This window comes from Gasterosteus aculeatus, chromosome 4, assembly GCF_964276395.1.
Source record: "Gasterosteus aculeatus chromosome 4, fGasAcu3.hap1.1, whole genome shotgun sequence".
In the NCBI taxonomy this organism is placed as follows: Eukaryota; Metazoa; Chordata; class Actinopteri; order Perciformes; family Gasterosteidae; genus Gasterosteus; species Gasterosteus aculeatus.
In genome coordinates, this window is record NC_135691.1 from 31,728,320 (window position 1) to 31,743,411 (window position 15,092).

Consider the following 15,092-nt stretch of genomic DNA (forward strand, 5'->3'; position numbering starts at 1 on the left):
ACAGATTATGGTTTCATAGCTGACATGAAATGAAGCTATTTCCAGGTTCTTTTTAAACCAGTTCTGTGCCAGAGTGCTCCGCGAGCAGCCCGTCACATAGCTGCTGTCACCAGCATGTCGCTGCACTTTTGACTTGAAGTCTGATGCATGACGTTTGAGAACAAAAATCAGAGTATTTTTTGCCTGCAAACGCAAGACCCTAATCTGGTCCCTCATTTGGGTCCACGGGACATTTGATTTCATTGACCATTTAGTAGTTAGAAGAAGCAATCACTTAATTTAACCTTTGATTTGGTCTGGGGTAAAGCGTTTGTGTCTCCAGACATTCTTTAAATATGCTGTATTTCCATTGTTTTCTTGTATGAATCTTATAATTTTGTATAGGAATGCAAGTGCTAGAGTGGAGCGGAGTTCCTTTGACGGGTAAAACCTATGAAGAGGTACAAGGGCTGGTCGGGCAGCCGTGCAACGAGGCAGACGTGTGTGTCAGACTGTGAGTTTATACCTTTCTCACCTGTATTCTATCAATCCACACGCATGCTGTTAAATTCACCTCCACATGACACATTTAATTCTACAAAACATTTGCTTTTCAAATATTTACTGATTTTCTATTTGAAGTATTTAAAAGTAAGTTATGATTAGCTAGTTCATCCGTTGCCCCATGGGGTATTTTCAATTTTTCTCTTTTCCACTTGAGTTTTAATCTTTTAAGTTTTATTTCAAATTACTTTCCCCTTCTGTCAGTGATCTCAACATGCTGGCTGAGTCTGACGGTTCAGACCACCTGGATTTCCAGGAGCACAGCAAAGGTGAGCCACAGTATTTCTTCTAGAACTCCACCCCCAATGCTGCTTCTCTCCCCCAAAACTGTAACTGTCTTCCAAGCAGTTTCCAGTCAAGTTTACACACCTTCAGCCAAAGTTCAGCCAATCCAACTTGACGTCGTGCATCCATGATTTCTGTCGCCCTTTGGGAGCATTTGCATAATGAAGCGGGTGTGACTCCATTTAGGTGACAGGCCTCCCAGGTCCCCAGGTGTTGACCCCAAGCAGCTGGCAGCGGAGCTGCAAAAGGTGTCCCAGCAGCAGGCTCCCTCCTCCACCTCTTCCTCCGGGCTTCCTCCCACCACCTCAGCAACCTCCAGCCCCGGTCAGCCGGGATCCCCCTCCGTCGGGAAGAAACGCCACAGCAGCAAGGTGAGGCAGGGTGTCTGTTCATCATTATTAATTGTTTGTAAAGAACAACGTTGTTAACTTACTAGAGATTTGGTAGTGAAAATCAATGTTAGAAATTACATCTTTTGTTATTAAGTTATTAGAACGATTTCATATTAGGTAACTCTTCTTTTAATGTGACTTTAAGCATTTAACAATGCAAGTACAGAATCAAGGTCAAACTTATTTAGTCTAAAATGCTGCACAAAGCGTTAGTTAACATTTAGTCTTTACCGCTTTATCGCTAAGTGCGTCGCTCGACTTTCTTGCAGACTGCAGAGGGAATGAAGACCCTGACCCACCCCATCTCTGGAGAGATACAGGTACGTGACACAACAGGAGGAGCTCTGTAATATCGAAGTTTAAATGTAAGCGTACAAAATGTGCCCACTGTTTGTTTCACTGTCTTTCAGCATTTAAAAAATAAAAAGCATAACAGAAGAAGTCAATCCTGCGTTTTCATAGTTTCTCCCACGCATGGGACTTCATTTTAATTTAATGTGCTTCTTTTTGCAGCTTCAAATCAACTACGACAAGCAGCTTGGCAACTTGATTGTTCATGTCCTGCAGGCCAGAAACCTCGCGCCGCGGGACAACAATGGCTACTCTGACCCCTTTGTTAAAGTGTATCTCCTTCCAGGGAGAGGGTGAGTCAAAGACTTGGAGCACGCAAGCAGAAGTTTTTCAGAACAGCACGGACGGAGAGTTCAGGATCAAATATTTAAAAAAATGAGAAAACTATTTTAGATATTGTAAGATGGGACGGTTCTCCTGGTCACTCTGAGAGAAGGGTTTTGAGTGATATACCCATCAACATCCAGGCCACAAAGGCAGCCACTTTGTGAAGCTCAAACCTAATTCCCATTCATTTTTAAATCGATTTACAATTGATTTTGACTTACCATGACATCTGTCAACGTGCAGCACATGACCTTTCTTCCAATTCAATTCCACAGCACCCACACACTGCACATCGGCTCCATCAAACGATGTGTTTCACAATGTACGTAGTGTGGCGTCACGTGCGGTACTCATCGGCCCCTTAAGGCTACTGATTGTCAGACATATTGTGTAAATGATACACAGTTGTTTGTGTTCTTGTGTTGATCTTTGCCCCCCGTTGATGGGGGACGAGTGCAGTCGAAATCAATAACCTTCATATTCACTTGCGATCCGATACACATGTAAGTGCGGGGCTTCCTTTCGCCCTGTGATGGCGCTGTGATGTAGATGTATCTCCCCACGTCTCTGCTGTTGGAGGTCCCTCGAGAGAGAGAGTGTTTTCTTCCTGGGATTGTTTCAGTTTTAGACAAGAGTTGTGTTTAATGAACTGGTAGAGTGGCAGCCGCCCCTACTGGAAGCTGTAATGGAAACACGCACACTTGAGCTCATGTGTGCAAATACTCGTGTGTGTGTGTGCGCGTGTGTGTGTCCTTCATATGTGTGCGTACATGGACACGCTCATCAGAGCACCGACTGCAATCCATACGGAGGCCTTTCAGTTGCATCTCAAATTTCCTGGCAACCACATGGAGCTGTTGCAGTGAAATGGGTGGTTATAAATAAAAGCGTGACACATAGCAACCGGGAAAGAGGGAAGAAAATAGATTGCGATTGGACATTTAAAGGGCCATTGTGTTTGAAGCTGGAATTGAGGTTCTCCGGGCAGCGCGTAAGCAGATCATGGCACTCTTTCAGACATGTTTGCATGTGTATTTCGTTCATAACAGTACCAGTGATCACTTTTAATGGATCATAAAAGGCTTTTTATTTTCATCCTGGACAGTGCAAACAAACCCCTGTGCGTCTCAGCGTCTGTCAGGGAAAAAGCTTTTGTGGCCGGTTAACACTGTGTATCCCCTTTGGTAGGAAAGTCTCTGTAACCTACAGTCACGCTTACTGTATCTGTGGGGTTTTGCAAAGACTTTTAAGCAAATATCCACAGAAGCACAATTTCCACTGAGGCTGTGAAGTTTTAGAAATTTCTGTACCCTTTTGTCCAAATCAGTGTTGTTGTCCGTCACCACTATGTTTCTTTTGAATGTCGGTCAAGAATTATTAACACCTTCGACTTTTCACGGTAATGCTCTGTAAAGTAACAATTTTTCTAGCTAACAAGCTGTTCCATAAACAGCAGATCTCCACTTTGGTTGCCGACGGACGCGTTTCATCACCTGAAAGCCCTCTGAGCACACATCCACCCCTGCAGCACCCCGTTCTTGCCTCTTTCCTAAACACACAAATTCCACACTAAAACTAAATCTACAGTAATCTCCCGTTCCCACTTCCACACTCACAGTCCACAGACACTTTTTGAACCCCCACCCTCCCTCTGACTATTGTTTCTGTATGTTGTTCTCTATATTTAATGCATGCTGGACCCTCTCAGTCAGGTCATGGTTGTCCAGAACGCCAGGTATGTGATTTGACCACTTTGGTACTTTGGTTCTGTTTTGGTTGAAATTTGGTTGTCAGTTTGGTGAAGGTGACAAAACGTCCAAATTGTTTTTCCAACTGATGGGTAGCTTGATTATTTACAAATCAGTGTGTTTTTAGTTTTACTAACTCGCTTAAATTGTGCATTTTCCCCGGCCCCCATAAACTCATGCATTTTCGAGGACTTGAATCCCGGAATATTAGGATCTCCCCCTTGTCTTTAACATAACATTAATAAACTGATATTCCACTGTGCCGACAATTAACGTTTTTCCGGTCAACTGTTGTGTGTTCCTGATCCCTCAGTAATGTCCCGTTCCCTGACATCGTGCTGTACCCTTGATGCCCCGCCACATTCAATACATACTCCCATTATTTTGCTCCTCAGTCCTTATTCATTGCATTTTTTTTCAAAGATACAATAGATTGTCCTTGTCTTTACTAAACTAACGCTTACTGACTTACTCACATCCTACAATCTTAAATGAAACCCTAAACTCTGCAAAAAACATCCATCTTTTCAAGTCATTCATACTATTCCAGAGACTCTGCTGGGATATGAACTTTTTTTTTTATAAAACAAGTTCAATAATTGCTCATTAATGTCAGATCATGCTATTATTAAGCAGATTGACATATTATAGTTATTGACACTTACCAATGCTAATAAGAATTTTATCAGAAATAAATTAGACTATTTTTCTAAACTGGCAAACCTTCTCATTTGCTTCAAACCATCAAAATTTGAAGAGACTAAATGACATGATGGACATCAAAATGGACTTTTTTGCAGCTGCCATAACATCGTATCCAGCCGTCCATGCACGTAGGCTCATACATTGTTACCGTCCAAACAATGTGCATCACATTCATTCTCTCCCTTCGACTTTCTACATCGTGCACAATATATAATGCTCATTGCATTGTAGTGGTCCGCTATCCTCCGGGGGCTTTTCTGTGACCGGGTGTATTTTGTTGTGATGTGTTCCCCCAGCGCTGAAAACAAGAGGAGGTCCAAACCCGCGGGCAAAAGTCTCAACCCCGAGTGGAACCAGACTGTCATCTATAAAAACATCCACCTGGAGCAAGTACGTGGTCGCGCAAACGTTTTCCACAGGCGTAGCTGCATGCATGCAAATATTGGGTAAAGTACTACAGTGTAGTATTCTTTCTATAACCCTACAGTATTCCGTGTATGTGAAGCACTCGCGATGTGCAAACCTCCACTTTAAACGGACGATTCTGCCTTTTCTCTGCTGGCATGCTGACTGGCATTGTGGCCATTGGTTTCAATAGAGCAGATGGATATGCCATTTGGGTTTAATTATATCTGTTTAGATCCCAATTTAGATTCATTGGAACCAAATCAACTCCGGGAGAAATGGATGGACTTCTGTTGTCTGTCCTTTTTAAGCGCTTGAATATCTGTCTACACATTAAGCCCAGATCATATGTTTTTATTTTCCTTAAGGCAATCGGCCCAAAAAATATTTTCATGCACTGGTCAAACTATTGATTTGCAGGTATTTTCCTTTCATCGCATGTAACATGTTACACTGATAACATCCAAAGTGCACATTTAGGTCTGCGTATGTTCATTTCTCCTAAACTCACCATGAGGTAGCGTTAGATAATTCTTCACATGCATAACGAAGCAAAGCATTTCAGTATGAATATGCATTAACTTCCTATCTGTGCGTGTGTATCAGCTGAGGAAGAAGACCCTGGAGGTGAGCGTGTGGGACTACGACAAGTGCTCCTCTAATGATTTCTTAGGAGAGGTAAAGCTCATCCACTATACCTATTAGTTCAGTTTTAGTACCTAAACATTACCAAACAAACCCCCTAAACCCCCCCTAACCTGCCGCGTTTGTGTCCAGGTCCTTATTGACCTGTCCAACACAGCCCAGCTGGACAACGTCCCGCGGTGGCTCCTCCTCAAGGAGCAGAGCGAGGGGGACCACCACCGGCGCTCCCACTCGGGCCAGAGCCGACACGGCTCCTCTAAACCCTCCTCACAGCACTCGTCCCCTAAAACCACCGGGGCCGCACACGACAATCAGGACTCGCCGAAATCCTCCGTCATCAAGAGCCGGAGCCACGGGATTTTTCCAGATCCGGCCAAGGGTAGGACACGGGGGGGTTATTCCCTCGTCCGCTTGTCTTCATCACCATCCCCTCCTGACAACCGCTTCTTCTGTTTCCGCTGCTTTCTTCAACTCTCCCATTTCTTTCTTCTTCGCACTTTCTGCTCTCTTCCTGTCACTGCTTCTCTCCCCGCTATTTCCGTGTGCGACACCGTCGACCTGTTTCTCTCTCTCGTTCTGTTTTCCTTCCGATGTCCATTTTCGTAGCTTCAGCTTTGTGCTTTTTGCTTTCTCGGTTTGTCATAATGTCTCCTAGCTCAGAGGCCTTAGCTCCCCCTGTGTCTGTCTTCTAACGCAAAGGGCAACATGGCCGTGGAAGGCTTTGAATGCTCACCCGATTTAAAAATAATAACCATCAAATTTATTGAGGACGCTTAAAGGTCGCAGACTTAAACATAAACGGTAACAGAGTCTAAAGTTCGCTAAACTAGAAAACAGCGTATTTGGTAATTTGGTGAATCTGGTTGTTTTAGACACGCAGGTGCCCACTATCGAGAAATCTCACAGTAGCCCCGGCACATCGAAGCCTTCCCCGTCCGAGGGCCAGGGCCAAAGCCACGGACACAGCCAACACGCTCGCTCGCACGGCGCTTCACGCTCCAGCAAAAGTGCCGCACGGCAACGGCATCAGGACAGCGGCGTAGCAACGGGCGATGCCCCGCAGCAGCAGCAGCAGCAGCTGCCGCAACGCCTTCAACCAAGTAAACCAAGACGCAAATAAAGCCTACGCAGCATGGCCTTCTCGTACTCATCTGTTCTACCTTCTGTTATTTATTTATTTTTATTTCCTGTTCATTTGGTTACGTTTTCTATACTTTGTTTCCCTGCACACCCTCCGGTCCTCTCCTCCTCCTTGTATTCAGTGTGTCCACCTCACGCCGCTTCTCTTGCCTATTCACAAAAATGTGCAGAGCCAGCACCTCACCTGCAGCACGCTGTCTTTGACCTTCCTAAGTTTGACCCTTTTGAACCCAAAGAGGCGTAACGGCTGCTGGTTGAAGGCCAGTTTTAACCTTTTCATAAAATACAACAATCGTAGAACATCTAATATGAAGCTAAACAGAAATACTTACGTTTTGTTTTGCTGTTTTGAGTATTTTTTTGAAACCTTAACTTTAGTATTTAGTTCGACAGTACGGGAAAGAAAAGTCATATCAGCAGAAGAAACAACAGAGCTGCAAGATGAATCCTGAAGGAACAAATCAGCAAAAACAGTCAATAGCTGCCGGAGCGCGGTGACACCTCCGGCTCTCAAAGACTATTTTTAGTTCAGTCAATGGAGCACAGTGCACCAGGAAGACGTTCGGGATTCCAGGACAGGTTTTTATCACCAGCTAACAGTTCAATATTTTTAATTCATTGATCCCTCAGGGAAACTAAAGCAATTTTCAACCCCCTTTCATCCCCCTCCTCAAAATACCATGGACCTCTTTTGGTGTTTTTTGTTGTTGTTATTTTTAAAAAATTCTTTTCGTTAACAAACCACGGACAGTTTCCCGAAGCTCACCGACTGAGCTGGCTGTGCATGCAGTCCACTAACACCCCCCCCCCACACCCCTCCCGCGCCACCCCTTCCCTTTGTTGTGTTTAAACAACTATCGGACTCACGATGCACCTCAGTCGACGCGGCACAACCCGCCTCTTAGTGACATGCAGGAGGGGCAAACGTGCACACTGTGGCTGCATGTGCTGACAGTCGAGCTGGTTGCCATGGCGAAGATAAACCGCTCTCTGAATCTCCATCTCGCTCCTCCCTCCTCCCATCTTAAACCCCCCTCCCCCTCCCCCGACCCCATGACCTTTGTTTCCCTCGGGGTCCCTTTTGACACCCCTCGACACCTGACCCGTGAAAACGATCACATCCAGGCCAAAGGGGCCGCCTCTCACTGAGGCAGCAGAGACACAGCGTAGTGGGCGTGCTCACCGTTCAGAGAGCCCAGTCCGATTGGCCGCCTGACCCGCCATCGGCCAAAGGGAGCAGAGCGGACGGCAGACACCTGACCCTCAGGAAAGCCGTGTCAGAGGAGAGGCCGCAGAGCACCGGAGGTGAGCGTCGTTTGACCCCCCCCCCCCACCCCTCCCCTCACCCCCTCCACCCCCAAGAGTCTCCCCTCTGTCGTGTGACTGAAGGCACAGATGGAGCGAAGGAGAGAAAGAGAGAGTGAAAGAAAGAGAGGATGCGATGCTACTAACGCACACCCGCAGGAAGCCAGAGAGGAAGTCGCACTCAGCCACATCACCGCAGATCCATGCAGCGAGACACACTCCCTTCACTAATACCAGGCGATGCCCCCCACCCCCCAAAACTGTGCCACCGCCACGACCGCCGCGTCGCCGCTCCTCCGTTTTATTGCTTTTTGTCGAACTGGTATTAGTGGAGCTCCTCACGTTGATTGGGCCGGGAGAAAGAAACGTGTCGGCATGGACTCTGTTCTGCACCACATAAGCATCTCTCACTTCACTCATACTCCATCGCACTGCCTGATCAGCTGGTTGAGGATTTAAACATTTATTTCTTAAATAACAAGATCTAAAAAAAAAAAATAGCTTGCATATGAACAGGGTGCGTTAAAAAGCTCTTAAAGATCCTCAGGTATGAAAATATGTTTTTTTTAATCATTTTTAAAACTAAACTAAAGCTAAGATTAAGATAGAAGATTATTCTAAATAGTTCATGGAGATGACTAACCGTGTCCGTAGGGTCGACGTGCCTCTTGTCTGCTCCACTTCTGCATAAACACATGTATGTGATGTTTCCCTGGATTAATTTGTCTGTTTGTGTGAAAGCTTTACATGTATTACAGTATTTGTTCATATGCTTCCTGCTAGTCCACAGCGTTTGTGTGCTAATCATTACAATCTTTTTGTGCTTTGCAAAAAAAAAAAAAAAAAAGCTCTCCTCTTGACTGCGCCGTAAATTATTTTAAGCATCGGGTTTCAATGATGTGATTTTAGTTGCAAACAGTACCTAATGCCGCTTGGCCCCAGTTTTTACAATCTTGGATCCGGGCCGAGGTTTCAATTTTTCATCCTGTCTCCTCGTCGTAATGGGTCTGTTCGTATCTCCGCGCAGCTCGGTCGAGCTACAGGTCTGGTGATGCTCCGGTCACAGCCGCCTCGTTGGACAGCGGCCTGAGCGGCAGCGCCTACAGCCTGTTGGACGAGGAGGGAGAGATGAACGAGGTGGACAGTGCCATCTTCCAGGTGCCGCGACTGTGAGTCAATACCGCTATTTGATTCTTTCACCTTAAAGAGCCTCAGTTTCACCCTTTGGATGCAGGCGAAGCTTCAGTCGCCTGCGCAGTAGATAAAAGAGAGCAAAACACACAAACTGTTGTCTAGTTTGGTCATTTTCCTGGATTTTATGTCTCCTCTCTTTAGTGGAAAGATCCCAAACGGCACGGATGAGATGAAATCATCATTGGTACCCGGTGAGATTGAAGGTTAGACAAACAGTACATGTGTGCGTAAGCGTGTGTGTGTGTGTGTTTCAAGCCTATTTTTATTAAAAACCTTACACTGATCAATGCATTTTTACTACTACCCGTTTGTATTCATTCAGATATCCTGCTTCAAGCAGCAAATTAAGCTAAATTGAATTATTAATTAAGTGATTAAATAAATATATATTTCTATTAAAACGCATTCATGCTTCATCCTCATTACGTGGAGGCCTGTTATTTGATTCATACACACGTTAGTTTTATTCAGCTATCTTGGTTATTTTCCTTATTTCACCTCCCTTCCTGTGACCTTTTGAGTCAAATTATTATCGCTAAAGCGATGGTGTGAAAATAGCCTCAAAAAGGTAGAAAGAGGTTTTATGATCTCACTTTCACATTTACAGCTGAGTGTGAGACCGAAGCGTCACCCACATTTGGGAGAACAAATTAACGTGGGTATTCTCATCGGCACAGATTCTTCTTCTTCTTCGTCTGCTGCTGGTTGTCTTTTCATGTCACATTGACACACACACACACAGAGGCTTCCACGGCAACCAGAAGCTTCTACCCCTCCGTGTTAAACGAAGGAACATGCTGGCCTGCAGGCCGTGTTTGATATTACCCCTCGCAATAGTGCACCTTTTACCCAGCGGAGGGCAGTCACACGCCAGTAGACGGCGGATTTTAAAGAGGGAGTGAGAGAGCAGAGAAGTATGTATGTTTGTTTCCGTCACCGTGCCGACCTGATTCCGTTTGTGTGTGTGTGTGTGTGTGTATTCAGGTAAGTCCCAGGTAATGGGGGAGATAAAGATTGCCCTGAAGAAGGAGATCAAGACGGAGGGAGAGCAACTAGTCCTTGAGATTCTCCAATGCCGCAACATCACTTACAAGTTCAAGACTCCGGACCACCTGCCTGGTAGTGTACCGCACACACACTTATATTTTAAGTATATATAACATTATCATCAACGGTGGGAACTTCATTTATTACCATCTGGTTGAATAATCCACTATTTCTGTCAAAAGTCTTTGACGTCTCTTATTGCATGTGATGCCGTTCGTCGTTTTAATACGTGACAGCTGGGAGGCCCACACAGCCCGAGCTGTCAGGACGGACTGGCAGCTCACACGTATCCTCGCCAGTTTTTCTGAGTGCAGACGCTCAGGTGTCGAGGTGGTCGTGTCTTTTCCTTCGACATTGCCTTAGATATTATCATTAAACATTTTCACCTAGTGGCCAATAATGGCATGCTCAAAGACGGGTAACTAAAGGGGCAGCCTGGAGATGGGAGGGGGGGGTGTACCTGTGTGCGCACTTTGAATACAGTAGAATAACAGTAGTATCAAAAGTACAATTCACTTGTACTATCAGAGTTTAGAAAACCAGCTGCAATATGTAGACAACAGCGTTGAGGATTTAGAATGCGATTACGAACGCTGGACGGCCGAGTCTCTGGGCTACAGGCTTCTCTTCCCACGTTAGAACGCAGACTGCCGCCCACCTCGCCTGCTCTTATATTCTTAACGTGACCACCCGAGCTACTCGCCGCCTGCTTGATCTGCTTCCAGATTGGATCTGCATGCAGAGGGCTATTTCCATCGCAGAATGTATAGAATCTGCAGCAATGACTCTCATCACCAAGACTATTGTTGGCGAAGTGCATCTATTTTCTCCTCATGGAGCGCCAAATAAGAGATACGAGAGCCAAAAATAATGTTTATTGTATGCGTGTGTCCACAGATCTTTACGTGAAGCTTTACGTGGTGAACATCGCCACCCAGAAGAGAATTATCAAGAAGAAGACCAGAGTGTGCCGTCACGACCGGGAGCCGTCTTTCAACGAAACCTTCCGCTTCTGTATGAACCCGGCCGGACACTCGCTACAGGTAATCCTAATCCATCCCACGGGACGAGAGCTTCGGATGTCATTAGATTAGATTAGATTAGATGAGAAAGTTTCTGAGTTTTTTAAGATAGAAGAACCAGGGGACAATTATCTTGTGAAAAGGGGGAAACGGCTCTCTTGAAAAGTCCAAATATTCCTTTGAAAATGTCCAATCAACATGAAACGCTGATTCATGCCCTTTGCCCCCAAGCTCTTCCTGGTGTCCAACGGGGGCAAGTTCGTAAAGAAGACTCTCATCGGGGAGGCCTACGTGTGGTTGGACAAGGTCGACCTGCGCAAGCGGGTGGTGGGCTGGCACAAGCTGCTCGCCAGCACGGCCCAGATCCACTCATAGGAGGAGGCTCAATCCACAGAACAACTGAACTCCACAGGGCAATCCAGGAGCCCCCCCCCCCCCCCCCCCCCCCCCCCCTTCGCCTGGGGGACGCTTAGGTCCAACATCTGTGACACCGATCCGCTCTGGTCGGGTGGAGGATAAAGGGGGCGGATCGGGGGGCTCGAATGATCTCTTTCTTCGATCTTTGTTTTCAGGGCTCGGAGTGTCTTTGTTTTTCTTCGTCATGGCGAATTGTGATGATGATTTCTGTCATGCGGGGGAGTTTTGAGGGGAGGAGTGAATGCGTTTACAGGAAATGAACACACGTTTACAGGACGTGCGGTGTACAGCAGTGTGGCCCGGGGGCTGAGTTCATAGGTCAAGCACGTAATCAACCAGGTATTAAACATTTTAATACAAAACACACACACACACACAAACACATGCACACAATTATTTAAGACTACTTTGCACACTCATTTGCGCAGAAGAGACATTTTAATTCTACAGGGAATGGACACACTTGTGGATTCTAATTTATTTATTTAGATGTTTTATCCATGACAGATTTTCTCCATTGCTTTATTATGAGTGCAGAGTTTTATTGATTTACAAAGCATTTTGGAAATGAAATATGGAAGACTCCGCTACGACGAACTCTCTTTATTTTTGTATTATGATATTAACGTAGAGTTCTATCATTTGACTTCTCCTCAATTGTTTAAGTACCTAAAAAATCGATCCTGTAAAGGACACATAGTCTATTTTATAACAAACTACTTAGCGTTCCAGCTCCAGAGGAAGAAAGGAAATCTCAGCAAACATACATTTATTTAAAACGAACATCTCCTTGTTCACTTTTTCTTTTTCTCCTTGTAAGTGTAAACTCAGTTCTATCAAAGAAATTGTTGTTTGATAATGAAAGATATTGATATATATAGATATATCTATATATCTATATGTGTGTATATCAAAGTAGACACTACATATTTTGCGCATGAGTCTATCTAAATGGTATGCTGGGCCACATTTTCTGCACAAACAAATGTTCACATCTAAGGTTCACTTTGTATATAGTATAGTATCATAGCCGGAAATAAACATATATAGATAGATATATAGATCTTTATCACAGACAATCAAGTCTTGATGATTGTGACATAGAGGTTTTATTTACCCATGATGCCCTTTAGAATGTGTAACATTTTTATTTTTTACTTGTTACATCCAGACACATTATTATTATCATATCAGTCCTGCTTCCATTTATGGGAGCGGTACGCTTGTGTGGTATTTTGCACTTTTTCTGCCTAGAATGTAAATCCTCCTGCTAGACATGAGATAGCCAGACTTTTCTTTTTCTTTCCTGTGGGAGGAAGTAGAGAATTAAAATATAGCGACGCCATTAAAAGAGGATAGAAAAATGCTCCATTACCATTCTAAAGACACGACAATGCTATTACAGCAGCATGTTGGCTTTATCGTCATAAATGTGTTGTCTTGTAATTACCACTTAGAGTTGAGATCACCAATGTTGTGACTACACGTCCACTTTGTCCGTTGTGTCTTGAAAACAATCGTTGTGTGCGCTTGAATGGGGGTCGAGATGCAGGCGGGGGACAGCTGGTTCATTCATTATTTTCAGTCTGACTTAGTGAAAATTAACATCTGAGTGATTTCTATGCAACATCAACCATGTGCAGGTCGCCGCTGCATCTTGACTTGCCAGAAACGTGAGATGAGTGAAAGCATTTATACAGATTTTTCTTTTGCAACGCAGTGTTTTCATGTTCTCTATGTTTATTGCTTTAATGTGATTTGTTTTCTACATTTAGTTATTCATCTCATTTTGTATTGTTAATATGAATCTTAATTTATTCTCTGTGAGACTATTTTATATGTTGTATTATTTGTTTACAGGACATATCAGGTGTACATATAAAAAACAATGTGAAATTTTGTTTTATACGCAATGTAGTACTTGTTTACAAGGTTTAGAAGGCCTGAAACTCCTTGGCACCGACACACACTCACATATGGCAATTTACATGCACAAACCCAAAATTCCACATAGGAATTAAGCTAAGAAAAAGTCACCATCCTTATTCCAAATATTCCAATTTATGTGCACTCCCCATTTGAATTGTTTTTCCTTTTTGTACGTGATATTACAAAAAAAGACCAATTGTAATCAGTGAACGTTATACCTGCTATGATAGTAGTGTTCAGTGTGTGTTTTTTTTTCATATTCATGTGCTTGTGTGTTGCATCTTCATACCGAGTCCATGCATGACATTCGCTGTAATGCATACCTCTTCTTTTAAGTGTTGTCCGTCTAAATCTATTGACTTTAAAATAGCTCGTGACAAAGAATTACACACTCTCTCACACGCGCGCACACACACACACACACACACACACAGATGCTATCTCTCTATTTCCAACCTTGTAAATACATAGCTTTTTATACTGGGGTTTGTGGAGCAATAGGTCTTTTAGCAGACAAAAGGGGCGTGTGATCATAGAAGTAAAAGGAAGTTTTCCTTCAATCAATATACGGTGGATAGACTGTGAAACAACCACACGTCCGTCCACAGAGACCCAGATTTACCCGACACTTTACACCAAACAATGAAGGTTTACCAGAGTAACTACACAGAACTATATCTCAACAACACAAGCAGTTGCAGGATAATTTAAATGTGCTCACACTGGATGTTGCATGTTTCGTTGGTGGTTCATACTATTTTTGTGTCCAGATATTATTAAAGAAAAAAAAAAAAAAAGAAAGAGGTACCGAAAGATATAGAACAAAAATGCTGTTAGAAGGTTAAATTATGAAGAAAACCTATTCAAATTATTGAAGATGTTTGCTGACTGTTCAAAGATTCTGCTTGTAAAACCCGTCTGGTTTTTCACTTGTAAGTAAACAGAAAAAAAAAACTACTGTCATGGTTTTGTGATTGTATACAGGAGGTATTGATAAATTATGCAAATTGTGCTGTAAAAATGGCTGTTGCCCCATGTCTAAATATTAAATATCAGTACAAATTACATGCTTTTGTGATGTGCATTTCTGATCTGATATAAAAAAACAGGGGTTTTCACCCTCACACTCAGATTTCATGACGAGATCAGATCATGTGGCGTGTGAAGTAGCAGACAGCGCCCGCTAGATGGGGCCATGCTCTCATTTTGAGTGCACGGTCACGTTCTCAGGTGCCTCGCGCTGCTGTGTTTACAGGTGTTCTCACTTACTGGCTGATTGGGACGTGAGAGAGCGTTGCGTTGCGTTTGATTGACAGCTCCACTCTCCCGTGACGAGTCGCCGTACAGCGTCAAGGTGAGAGAGATGCACGAAGGCAGACCAAAAGCTAATGAATGGTCTACGTGTGCTGGAATGTGGTTGAGTTTACTGCTTCTCTCTGTTATTTCCTGTGCTTGATGTGTTAATTCTACCGTGACGTGTGGCTCTTTTTGACGCATCCGTCTTCTGCTGCACCGTGAAGGGCAGAGTTTGTTAATTAGACTCGATACATTTGCAAAGCACATTCTGTTCTCACTCGCGCACAAAAATAAAATAACCCTCCAGATTGTTCTGTCAACCTATTCTAGGTTTTGTTTTC

At 44.0% G+C, this 15,092-nt stretch overlaps 1 protein-coding gene across 7 annotated transcripts in view; it reads left to right on the forward strand.

Annotated features, from left to right (window-relative positions):
- pcloa (piccolo presynaptic cytomatrix protein a) overlaps positions 1 to 14,520 on the forward strand; it is a 49,978-nt gene extending 35,458 nt beyond the window's left edge. For 4 of the 7 annotated variants that reach the window (XM_078100341.1, XM_078100335.1, XM_078100337.1 and 1 more), the window contains 15 exons: positions 385 to 493; positions 748 to 812; positions 1,015 to 1,199; positions 1,490 to 1,540; positions 1,734 to 1,864; positions 3,607 to 3,633; positions 4,648 to 4,741; positions 5,363 to 5,434; positions 5,534 to 5,780; positions 6,274 to 6,501; positions 8,874 to 9,015; positions 9,182 to 9,243; positions 10,025 to 10,159; positions 10,985 to 11,130; positions 11,341 to 14,520. In XM_078100341.1, coding sequence (XP_077956467.1) covers positions 385 to 493; positions 748 to 812; positions 1,015 to 1,199; positions 1,490 to 1,540; positions 1,734 to 1,864; positions 3,607 to 3,633; positions 4,648 to 4,741; positions 5,363 to 5,434; positions 5,534 to 5,780; positions 6,274 to 6,501; positions 8,874 to 9,015; positions 9,182 to 9,243; positions 10,025 to 10,159; positions 10,985 to 11,130; positions 11,341 to 11,484 — 1,838 coding nt within the window. In that variant the 3' untranslated portion in view covers positions 11,485 to 14,520. The remainder of the gene's footprint in view (positions 1 to 384; positions 494 to 747; positions 813 to 1,014; positions 1,200 to 1,489; positions 1,541 to 1,733; positions 1,865 to 3,606; positions 3,634 to 4,647; positions 4,742 to 5,362; positions 5,435 to 5,533; positions 5,781 to 6,273; positions 6,502 to 8,873; positions 9,016 to 9,181; positions 9,244 to 10,024; positions 10,160 to 10,984; positions 11,131 to 11,340) is intronic. The other 3 variants (XM_078100338.1, XM_078100336.1, XM_078100339.1) reach the window with 3 other exon arrangements.
- The last annotated feature ends 572 nt before the right edge of the window (positions 14,521 to 15,092 follow it).